The 12,035-nt window shown below is 39.6% G+C and overlaps 1 protein-coding gene across 1 annotated transcript; it reads right to left on the bottom strand.

Moving 5' to 3' along the window:
• Positions 1–682: 682 nt before the first annotated feature.
• Positions 683–4,475, bottom strand: LOC110204345 (cytochrome P450 2E1-like). Its single transcript, XM_078148634.1, has 4 exons — positions 4,364–4,475; positions 2,988–3,174; positions 1,472–1,612; positions 683–1,000 (listed from the first exon to the last, which is right to left on the bottom strand). The coding sequence occupies exons 1-3, from the start codon at positions 4,458–4,460 to the stop codon at positions 1,549–1,551; spliced, it is 348 nt and encodes a 115-aa protein (XP_078004760.1). The 5' UTR covers positions 4,461–4,475; the 3' UTR covers positions 683–1,000; positions 1,472–1,548.
• Between the last annotated feature and the right edge of the window lie 7,560 nt (positions 4,476–12,035).

The raw sequence follows: 12,035 nt of genomic DNA, 5'->3' as shown, positions 1-12,035 counted from the left end.
AGTAGTGCATGTCCCATGGGACAAAGGGATGTGGGATTGAAAGTGCAGAGCAAGTTGAGTTAGAACTGGCTCAGTGCTGAAAGGAGAGAAAGTGAAATGAGAAATGCAGTAAGGACCTAAAGCACTGATGAATGGACTCACCCCACTGATCAAAGTATCATAGATGGAGACTCATTAGGGAATTCTGAGCCTACCTAATCCAACCCATTCATTGTAGAGGTGAAGAATCTGTTGTGAGAACAAATGGTGAAGTGACTTGCCCAAAGCCACACAAGTTGTTATCATTAGGGGCAGGATTGATCTCAGGTCCTCTGCCCCCAAAGCCAGGAATCCTTCCCTGTTACCACATTTTCTTTGAAGTCATGAATCCTCAGTGTATGGAAGGAAAAACACATATTTGCATGTCTGGAGTTGTTAGCAACATAGCCCTGTTCATTCTCCCCCAAATTCACAAACAAGAGCTATATAATAAAAAATAGGATCATCTGGAAGGAAACATGAAAAGAAAAGTACAAACAAATATGGTTTGGAGGTGGGATATTTTACAGATCTTCCTCCACACCCTAAATCTAGAATTGAGGATTTGCCTGGAGGTATTGGTTCAAGGGTTGCACATGAATGTCTATAATGCAGCCCCAGCATATAATGACATACAAGATACTCAACAAGGCTGTCATGTCTCTGAAATTTAAAACTCATTTTAATCAAGATGTGGGAATTTTTCTTTCCCTCAAAGGGATTCCAGAAAAACACATGAGAGTATTCAGTACAGAAGATGAACCAGCTTGCTAATTCACCAAATCAACTTTGTGTTCTTCTCAGTGAGGAAGAAAGCATAGTTGGTAATGTGGTGGGACGTTGCTGAATCCAACATAATTGGGCTTTACTCTAATTTCATTTGGATCTCCAACTGGTTTGAGAGTGAAGTTCTGTAGAATGGTGGTAAGGAACAAAAATACCTCCATCTTCGCCAGGCCCTCTCCAGCACAAGACCGTTTTCCTAGAAAGAAATGGAATTCTGCTTGGTAATCTTCATGGAATATCACAGTCAGCCAGAGTGAAACAGACTTGCTGATCCAGCACAATAATGGGAAAAGGAGTAAAAGAGAAATAAGTATATGGGCAGAAATGGTGAGAACTATTATTATTAGTTATAATTCAACCATTAATGGCCATAAGGAGAAGGAAGGAATTCCTTCTTCACAGCATTCTTCTCACAGTAACCCCTTGTGTAATGGATCTTGCAATGGAATTAGAGGGCAGGTGAGCCAGCCAAGAGGCTCTCATCTATTCAGGGCTCTGAGAAAAAGCCAGGTCATGGGAATACTAGAAAAGACAGTGTATGTCATGTCAGAGTGGGCTATGTGTCTTCAGAAGAACTGCCAGGAGAAGCTCAGCCAGAGGAGAGTGGGAGAGAGATAGGATTCTCCTTTTAGGGTGAGAGGTAGAGATGAGAAGGGTTTCTTTTTACCAATAGAAAAAGGCATGAAGTGGTCACTTTTCTTGAATTTCCCGTTCTCATCCAGGAAGTGCTGTGGGTCAAACTGGTCAGCCTTGGAAACTCTTTCTTGTCATGCAACACTGGGGTGAGCAGTGGGAATATTGTTGTGCCCTAAAGGAAGAAATTCCAGAGGAGAGTCAGGTATCATTACGAATATCCTTTGTAGTCTAGTCCCAAGAATCTTCAGAGACTCACTATGTTCTCTAGTACAAAATGCATACTTCTTTGCATGTGCATGAGATGTCACGCCATTAAGAATCTGCTTAGGCCCCAGTCTAGCTTTCCAGAGTGATGTCCCCATTATTGTCCCCATCAAGCCTTCCTTGGGGCTCCAGCTGAACTAGTCCAGCTGCTGTTCCCCATCCACAAAGCCCCTCTGTGGTCTTCATGCCTTTATAGTGACCATGTCCCACACCTGGAAGCCACTCCTTGCTCACTTCAGCCTTTTAGATTCCCAGCTTTCTTCAAGGATTGGCCTGGGTAACCCTCTTACAGGAAACCTTGGCTGAGGTGCTAAGCTCTTTGTGCTCTCCCTACCCTCAGTTCTTTGGTCTATACATCATGTGTGCACCTGCTGCCTGTGGGACTCTGGGCAGAACATGTCAATGGCCAGTGGCCCAGGCAATGCTTAAAACTCTAGGGGCAGACCAGGCTACCTCCTGAGGGAGTTCTTCAGCAAGAAGCCACTTTGCCAATCAAATCACAGCTTGGGTCTGAAGGAAAGAAATAATACTTTAGGCTACTTTTCTGGTTCCAAACTCAGCTCCCTCCTGCACAAGCCAAAGTCTTCAATGCGTCAAAAACCCTTCTATTCTCGCCTTGTTTCAATAGCACTTGGCCTAGCAAATTTCACATGGTAAGTTCTTACTGAAGCCTTCATGATTTCAACTAAACAGTGCCTCAGTGGGGTACATTAAATGTGAAGTTAGGTGTGATGCTCCCTTCACTTTTCCTTGAGGGAGTATAGTTTTGCTCAGCCATTGCTAGGAAACTTCAATCTAATTCATTTTAATTCATTCACTGTTTATTTAGCAACCCCGGAAAGCAGTATTTTAGAGTCTAAAGACCTAGGTTCAAGTCTCATCTCCAACACTTAAATGATCTTAGGGAAGTCATTACACCTGAAAATCAATGTCCCTATCTACACAATGGGACAGATAATAGTATTTATACATTCTGCTTCACTGCCTAGTAAGAGAAAAGGACAAAAACATTTCTCTTGAGCAACCTCACCCTGTTACGTTCCCTGTACATTTTCTTTCCAGAGCATTACTGTGGTGAATGAGAAGCAGGAAGAACAGAGATAAGGGCACACTTTTCTCTTATTCTTCATTTAGCACCACATGCAAGTAGCTGTATGTAATAAAGCACTGCCTCAAGGAGAACTTTAAGTGAGATCATGACAATGGGACTCCATTTTCTCATGTCCATGATGAGATCATTGGAATAAATGTGTTTAAGATCCCATTCTCCCAAGACTACTGACTTTGGGGAGGATATATTGTTGGAAATGGATGTCCGGTTCACTGCATGGGGTACGTTGAGAGGTATGAGGTCAATGAATCTTTGCACTTCATGCACCACAGCATCCATATAGGGCATATCTTGTCTGTCCTTTATGGAAGGAAGTCGATTATGTCCAATCACACGTCCAATTTCCTCATGAATTTTTGCTGCAGAGACAAAAAATACAAATCACCACTCAATGTTCCACTCTCCTGGGAATGCTCAACTGAGCCTGTGTGGAATATCTGCCCATTGTTATGACCTAAGATGATTCTCACATGGGCTCAGTGTCCTCCTCCTACTCAGTCAAGGATACAAAGGCTTCTGTAACAGCAATAGGATAAACTTCCATGATTTACTGGATGGGAGTCAGAAAGAATTGTGTTTACATTTCTCTTTAGACACTACCTGTGTAAATTCAGGCAAGTCATTAAATCTATGTAAGCCTCATTTTGTTTATCTGAAAAACGAGGATCATAAATTATCTGTCTTCTAAGGTCCTTACTCCTCTAACCCTATATTGTGATTTATAAAATGGAGATTAAAAAGCACCTCCATTAGCAGACATCAAATGAAATTACATGTCAAGTTATTTGTAACCCTCACATTCTTTATGATTATTATGCCAGCTTTTGTTTTCAAAGCAAGTAGATGCCTTCATTTGAATTTGATAGTGCTGGTGATGGCATTATCATCTTGATTTAAACCATTCACCAGCTGTGTATCTCAGCTCCTGTCTCAATACCCTGAGCTGCTGAGGCATAGAATCTCAGCATTACAGGTGACATGTTTTCACCTAGGGCCATCCATAGCTGAACAGGAATCCTGACTCTAATGGACTGAACAAAGGGTCAACCAGCCTTTGCTTGAGAATCTCTAGTAAGCAAGAACTCACTATTTCCTGCACAGCTGAATGGACTTCTGGAGAATTTTAATAGTTGGTAAGTCTTTCCTTACATGAAGTCTCCATTTGTCAATTTGTAAGGTCTACCTATGGTTCCTACTTCTGCCTCCTTAGATCCAGCAGTATGCCTGGCAGAAGGCAAGCCATTTGAGGAAAGGGGTGTTTCATTTGAGTCTTTATATGCTAAGCATAGAACTGAGGGTGCACAGTGGGAGCTTTATATGTGCTTTAAAGTGAATTGAATTCCCCATAATACACCGCCACATGCTTAAATAACAAACAGGTCTTGTTTAGGGTCCTGTTTTCTTCAATATGCTACTGTCTGACCTGTTGCTGATCTGTGAGGAAGTCATGCAAATCCAATAGGGGGAAAGCAGAGGCCAGCTCCTGAGCAAGCTGCAGGGATGGGAAAGCAAGCCTGGTCTGAAAGCATGGCAATTCCTGTACTTTACCTTGGACCTCAGGATGTTTCAGAATGAGCAGCAGGCCATATCTTACGGTGCTGTGCGTTGTCACTGTTCCTGCACTAAATAAATCTCTTCCTATCATTTTTAGATTTTCCAAGTCAAATTCAGACTGGGGATTATCTTTCTCCTAAAGGAGAGATACAAAATAGATTAAGTAATGAGAGACAGCAGGGAAAGCCATTAGTAACCATGTGAAGTTCTTAAAGTTTGTCTTAGGAGCCCTCCCCCACCTTCATTTCCCCACTCTTAAACAGAATAACCTTCCTAATGCTCTTAGGTTTCCCCTGTTCATCCACAGGCTTACCTTTCCTAGGCAACCTTCTTCCCATCCAGAAACATGACATAGTGAATAGAGCACTAGGCCTTGAATCAGGAAGATCTGAATTAAACTTTATTCTCAGCTAAGGGTCTGTGTCCATGGGAAAGTCATTTAATTTTTCTGGGCCTCAGTTTCCTCATATGTTAACAGGAGAGAGCTGGATCCTTTCAGCTCCTATTCAGCTCTCTATGGAATATGAATGCAATTGAAAGCACACTTCTTGAACAGCTTTGTTTATTATTCTTGGTTTTTTTTTCCTTTTTCTTTCACAATGCAATATGAAAATGTGTTTTTCATGACTGCATATGTATAACCTCTATTGCATTACTTGCTTTCCCAATGAGGAGAGGGAAGGAGGGAGAGAATTTAGAATTCAAAATTTTAAGAAATTAATGTTAAAATTATTTTCATAAGTAATTGGAAACAATAAAATGTTAAATTAAAAAATTAAGTAGATATAAGTGGATAGAAGGAAATTAAGAAGAAAGCACAAACAGCAGAATACCTTTGAAAATACCATATGGAAATTATGATAGATATTTTACACTGAGAGGTAAAAAATGACAATTCATACTTCCGTATAACATCCTCATTTGTGTTCATCTGTGAGTATGCACTTTTTTTTGTTGTTTAAATTTAGAATAATTTTTTAAGGCACAAAAAAGTAGTAATAGAGCTGTAACTCAAATAGTCTTGGCTTTCATAGTGCTGACATTTGCCTCAATTCAATTCTTTTCAATTTAGTCAAATATATTTCTAGAAACTAGGGAGCTACCTTGATGCAATCCAGGACTTTGGGACACATTGTATATCAAGCCATCTGAAACTGGTTAGTTCTTTTAGCCTCGACATGAATAAAAGCTATGTTCCATTTTTTTGTTATGAGGGAATTGCCATAAGATATGCAATGATGAAGAGCTGAGAAAATCTCTGTGACTGGAGGACTTACCGCCAGGCTACCCAAAGTTGCTAGCTCTTTACTTCTCTTTTTATATTTCTAATCCCACATTTTATTCTTATGTGGCATATTGGATAAACTGTTGTCCCTGAAATCAGGAAGAATAATATTTATTGTATGATCTTGGAAAATTCAATTTTCCTCTTAGTGCTCTCAAAAACCTCTCTAGGACAGCATGTTGTATAAAAAGTACCAATCTGTATCAGTATAGAAAACCTCTCAATACAGAAACTTAAGGTAGAGTTGGAAGCTGTGGGTTCAAATCCTGCTATGCCACTTCCTGGTTAGCATACTTGGATCCAAAGTCCACGTGTCTCCATTTGTATAAAGAGGTTAACAATGCTTACACTGCTTGCTTCAGAAATGATATGAGTTGAAGGAAATAATATCTATAAAATGCTTGATGAATCTTACAGTGCTAAAGAGAGCCATAGGATCATAGTTAGAGTTGGATGGAAAGTTGGAAGATATTGAGTCCAATGGCTTCATTTGACATATGAGGAACTGAAGCCTTAGTTAAGACAAGTGGCTTGACCAAGGTGACATAGAGAGTCATCAGCAGAGCTTGGATTTGATCCTCTGTCCCCAAATCCAGACCCTTTGCCAGTATCCCAAACAACCTCATGGTTTGCACTACTGAGCTCACATGATACTTTGTGGTGGTCAAAGGAGATGATGCACAAAAATTGCATTACCCATTGTAAAGCACTATAATTATACTTGTGTATAACTTTAAAAGCTATGTACAGATCTAATAATGACATAGCTTTTCTGCTTATTGCCTCTAAATTGAACCTCAGAATAGAGCAAATAGGAATGAAGTAGAATTCCATCTTGTCTAGAATGCTCTGCAGGGTTTGAGGGTTTGATGGACCCAGTGCCATTTTATCCCCAAATGGGAGCACTTGGAAGACCTCACCACTCAGATAGAATCTTTCTGGCTCCCCAGCATGATAGTACCCAAAAGCGTTCATGAGCTTGTGTCTCCATGCATGAGGTCTCCCCTGATCATAATGATCAGATGTTTGATTCAAAGTGTGCTCCCATCTTTATATGCAACTAGGAAAAATGAAATAATGAAAAGTGAGCCCCTTCTGAATGTAGGTCACTCTTTCTTGTCCTTGCACCATGTGTCTTCCATCTGTGTGGAACCAATCAGCAGGAATTAAATAATAGCAGTGCTGGTTTAGATACATAGATAAGTTTCAAAGAAATTTAATCCTGCTCAGAAGTTTGCGTCAGGTTCAAAAGAGTCTATGGGTGGTCACCAGGGTCCATGTCTCCTATAAACACTGAAAAAAGTTTATCTCTGTTTGGGTGAAACCATAGTTCAGGCAGGATCCCAGTTTTGGCTGCCATTCACTGGGTGCATGACCTTGTGTAAATCTTAGGCTGTCCCTGCTGAAATTTCCTCATGTCTAAACTAGGGGCAGGGTAGGGGGAACTAGGGTATCACAGGATCACAAGAGATGACTGAGAGCTAGGTTTTCTGGTCTAACATTCTTAGTATTTAGGTGGAGGAAACTGAGGTCTAAGTATGGGAAGGGACCTGACCAAGGTCAGAGTGGTAGCAAATAGTAGAGCCAAGATGGCCTTCTCTGCCATTGGTATACACTTCAATGGGTCTGTGATTGTATCAGTGGGAGGACTCCTTTTGACAATGCAAATGGCAATCCAGCCACAGCTTTCCAGGCTGGACAGCTTTTGGGGGAATGCTTGTAAAAATTCTCCATAGAGGCAGGATGTAGATGTGTGCTGATAAATGCTTAAAAGTCAGCTCTCTCTCAAAATAAAATGTATATTTGACACACTTTTAAGTTTAGTCTGCACTATTACTATTTTCTCCATCACATTCTTAAATACAGAAATAAAAGAATAGATCCAGCTCTTACTTGTGGTATTTGTCAGATGTCCAAGATGAAAATGTTCACACTTAGAATTTAACAACCAGCTCTCCTGAGATGGATTGAGATGGCTGTATCACACTGTTGGACAAGAATCATTTTATTTTCTTTGTAAAGCTCTTAGAATCTCTTTTGCCCCAACAAAGCAAGAGGATTTGGTAGAATAGCACCTTTGGACAAATTTTCCAAGGTGATATAATTCCGTTGGATGGAAGAGGGGGACCAATGCTCTGGGAAGGCTCAGTGTGGCAAGGGAATGGTAACTGCTTGACACTCTACTTCAGGGTTTTTGTAAGGACCTGCAGTCCTTTTTGAAGTGATGTCTGTGTGCTGATCAGAAGCAGTTGTCAAGGGGTCTGGAATCAGGGTTCATTGGCATTCCCAAGGCTCTGTGGTAACAATCCTGGGCTGTCTCCATCTTTTTTTTCCCCATGGAAACTTGGTATTGTTTTGACAGGTACATTTGTTTTCCTCCTTATCTTAAGATGACTTCCTGCATTAGCTATTTTGGGCACCTGACTCACTAGCTGATTATAGTAATCAGAGCAAGAGGGGATGAGTGTCTTAACTAGGTCCATGAATGTGTGTGGTACAAATCGCTGTTGTACGTCCTTCATGCTTGAAGACTACCAGTGCCATCATGAGAGGGATGTCTTGACTTATGTGTGAATTGGATTTAAGTGAGGCAGAGTTGTGCAAAGTCATCAGCCTTGTCTCCTTTTAATATTTACCAATTGGGGAGGAACTAATTATTCTCTATGAATTCATGAAACTTTGCCCAGATGAACTACATTCTTGGGACTTGGAAGAAGAAATAAAGGGGAAGGGAAGGAAATAAACATTTCTATAGTGCCTACTCTATACCAGACAGTGTACTAAGCGGTTGTTACAAATAATATTTCATTTGGTTTTCTGCAAGGGGAACTGCTGGTGCAATAATGAACTAGTACAACCATTCTTGACAACACTTTGCAACTATGCCTAAAGGGATATAAAACTCTACATACCCTTTGACCCAGCAATACCACTATCAGCTCCATATTCCAGAGAGATCAAAGAACAAAGAAAAGTGCCTAGACATATAAAAATATTCATAGCAGCTCTTCTTTTGGTGGCAAAGAAGTGGAAATCGAGATGCTCATCAATTGGGGGTTGGCTGGAAAAGCTGTGGCATATGTTTGTGATGGAATACTTTTAGGCTATAATAAATCCTGAGGGGAATGATTTCAGAAAAGCATGCGAAGAACTATGTATACCTGATGCAAAGTTAAATGAGAAGAACCAAGAGATCATTGTGCACAGTAAGAGCAATGCTGTAATGATGATCATTTGTGAAACTGACTACTCTGATCAGTACAATGATCCAAGGCAATTCCAAAGGATTCATGATGAAAAGAATGCTATCCACCTCCAGAGAGAGCGCCAGTGATCTCCAAATATAGTTCTTCTGTGTATTCTCACCATCTGTTATTAATTTCTTCTGCCTCCCTACCAGTTTTGTCTTTTATTCCTCCCATTTTTTTCTTTTATTATTTTATTAATTTCTTTTGATTTATCAACAATCACTTCCTTATGCTTTTGAGTTTAAATTTTCCCCCCCTTCCTCCCCACGTCTCTCCCCAAGATGTTGCACAATCTGGTATAGGCTATACATTTTCATTCATATTAAACATATTTTCATATTAGTGATGTTGTAAATAAAAATTAAAATCAATAGGAGGAACCACCAGAAAGAGGAAACAAAACTCAGCATAAGAGAAAAAAAAAGATAGCAACTCAACTTCCATAGTTCTTTCTTTGGATGTGGATAGCATTTTCCATCACTAGGCTTCTGGAGATGTCTTAGATCATTGTATTGCTAACGGTTGTTTATCAATATCAATCATCGCACAACATGGCTGTTATTTTACACAATGTTCTCTTGGTGCTGGTCACTTCACTCAGCATCAGACCATATGAGTCTTTCCAGGTTTTTCTGAAGTCACACTGTTCATCATTTCTTATAGCACAATAGTATTCCATTATATTCATATACCACAACTTGCTCAGCCATTCCCCAATTGATGGCAGCCTCTCAATTCCAATTCTTCACCACCACAAAAAGAGCTGCAATGAATATTTTTGTACATGTGGGTCCTCTTCTCATTTTTATTATCTCTTTGGGAAATAGCCCCAGAAGTGCTATTGCTGGGTTAAAGGGTATGCACGTTTTGATAGTCCTTTGGGCATAGTTCCAAATTGTTCTCAAAAATGGTTGGATCATTTCACAACACCCACAATGCATTAGGTTTCCAATTTTCCCACACCTTTTTTTGTAAATTTTAATTTATTTAAAAAAATTTTTTTCCATATGCTTTTGAGTCGAAAATTTTTGTCCCTTTTTCTCCCCCCCACCCTCCCCAAGACAGCACACAATCTGACATAGGCTTTACATTTACATACCCATTAAACATATTTTCACATTAGTGAAGTTGTAAGTAAAAATTAAAACAAATAGGAGGAACCATCAGAAAGATGAAACAAAACTCAACAGAAGGTAAAAATAAGTAAGAGTGATTGAACTTCCATAGTTCTTTCTTTGGATGTGGACAGCATTTTCCTTCCCAAGACCTCTGGATATGTCTTAGATCCTCGTAATGCTGAGAAGGGTTCAGCTTAACATTCTTAGTCATTGTATAACTTGGCTGCTATTGTGTACAAAGTCCTCTTGGTTCTGCTCACTTCACTCAGCATCAGACCATATAAGTCTTCCCAGGTTTTCCTGAAGTCTGCCTGTTCATCATTTCTTATAGCACAACAGTATTCCATTACATTCATATACCACAACTTGCTCAGCCATTCCCCAATTGATGGGCAGCCTCTCAATTTCCAATTCTTCACCACCACAAAAAGAGCTGCTATGTATATTTTTGTACGTGTGGGTCCTTTTCCCATTTGTTTGATCTCTTTGGGATAGAGCCCTAGAAGTGCTATTGCTGGATCAAAGGGTATGCACATTTTTGTATCCCTTTGGGCATAGTTCCAAATGTTCTCCAAATGGTTGGATCATTTCACAACTCCACCAACAATGTATTAGCATTACAACTTTCCCACATCCTCTCCAACATTTATCATTTTCCTGTTTTGTCGTGTTGGCCAATCTGATAGGTGAGATGTGGTACCTCAGAGTTGTTTTGATTTGCATTTCTCTATTCAATAATGATTTAGAGCATTTTTTCATATGACTATAGATGGCTTTAATTTCTTCAACTGAGAACTGTCTGTTCATATCCTTTGACCATTTATCAATTGGGGAAGGGCTTGTGTTCTTATAAATTTGTCTTAATCTCTATATATTTTAGAAATGAGGCCTTTATCAGAAAGACTTGTAAAAATTCTTTCCCAATTTTCTCTTCCTTCTAAACTTAGTTGCATTGGCTTTGTTTGTGCAAAAGCTTTTCAATTTAATGTAATATTATTTCATTGTGTATGGTGCCTTTTAGCAGGATGTAGTTTCCTTCCTTATCTCTTTTGATTAGATCTCTTTTTGCTTTTGCTCTATCAGAGATCAGGATTGCTACCCCTGCTTTTTTTTACTTCAGCTGACATATAATATATTCTGCTCCAGCCTTTTACTTTTACCCTGTATGTGTCACTCTTATTCACATGTGTTTCCTGTAAACAACATATTGTAGGTTTATGGTTTTTAATCTATTCTGCAATCCATTTCCGTTTTATGGGAGAGTTCATCCCATTCACATTCAGAGTTATGATTACTATCTGTGTCTTTTTCTCCATCCTTTCCCCCCATTTATGCTTTTCTTTCTCCTTTTTCCTTTCTCCCCTTCACTAGTGTTTTGCTTTTGACCACTGCTCCTTCAAGTACCTCCCCCTTTTATTATCCCTTTCCCTTTTCTTCCCCTTTAGTCTTACTGCTGCTTCCCTCCCTTCTTCCCCCCCCTTTTCTTTCCTCCCTCCCTTTTCTTTCCCCTTTTCCCTCCTACTGCCTATAGGGCAAGTAAGATTTCTATACCTAACTGATTATATTATGCCCTTCTTCAGCCTAATCTGATGACAGTAAGGTTCAAACAATGCTCGCCCCCCTTCTTTCCCTCTGCTGTAATAGGATTTTGTGTCTTTTCCTGTAATGTAATTTACCCTTGTCTGCCTCCTCCTTTCTCAGTACCTTTTCTACGATTAGATTGATCCACTTATTTGGATCCATTTAACCCACTAGATTAGATTTTTTCTTTAACATTACATCAAAGTCAACTAATATCCACCCTCTTTATGTATAGTCCTTTAACAAGGTGTAATAACAATACAGTTCTCAAGGGTTGCAAGTCTCATATTCCCTTGTAGGGGTTTAAACATCCCCCCTGCCCTTATTAACAACATATTTTATCCTTCTGTCCATTTACCTTTCTAAGTCCTTCTTGAGTCCTGTACTTGATGATCAAATCTTTTGTTGAGCTCTGTCTTTTTATCAGGAAAGTT

Source organism: Phascolarctos cinereus, unplaced genomic scaffold, assembly GCF_003287225.1.
Source record: "Phascolarctos cinereus isolate Bilbo 61053 unplaced genomic scaffold, phaCin_HiC Scaffold_279;HRSCAF=877, whole genome shotgun sequence".
Taxonomy (NCBI): Eukaryota; Metazoa; Chordata; class Mammalia; order Diprotodontia; family Phascolarctidae; genus Phascolarctos; species Phascolarctos cinereus.
The sequence above is the reverse complement of the archived record's forward strand: the minus strand, read 5'-3'. Positions and strand labels throughout refer to the sequence as shown.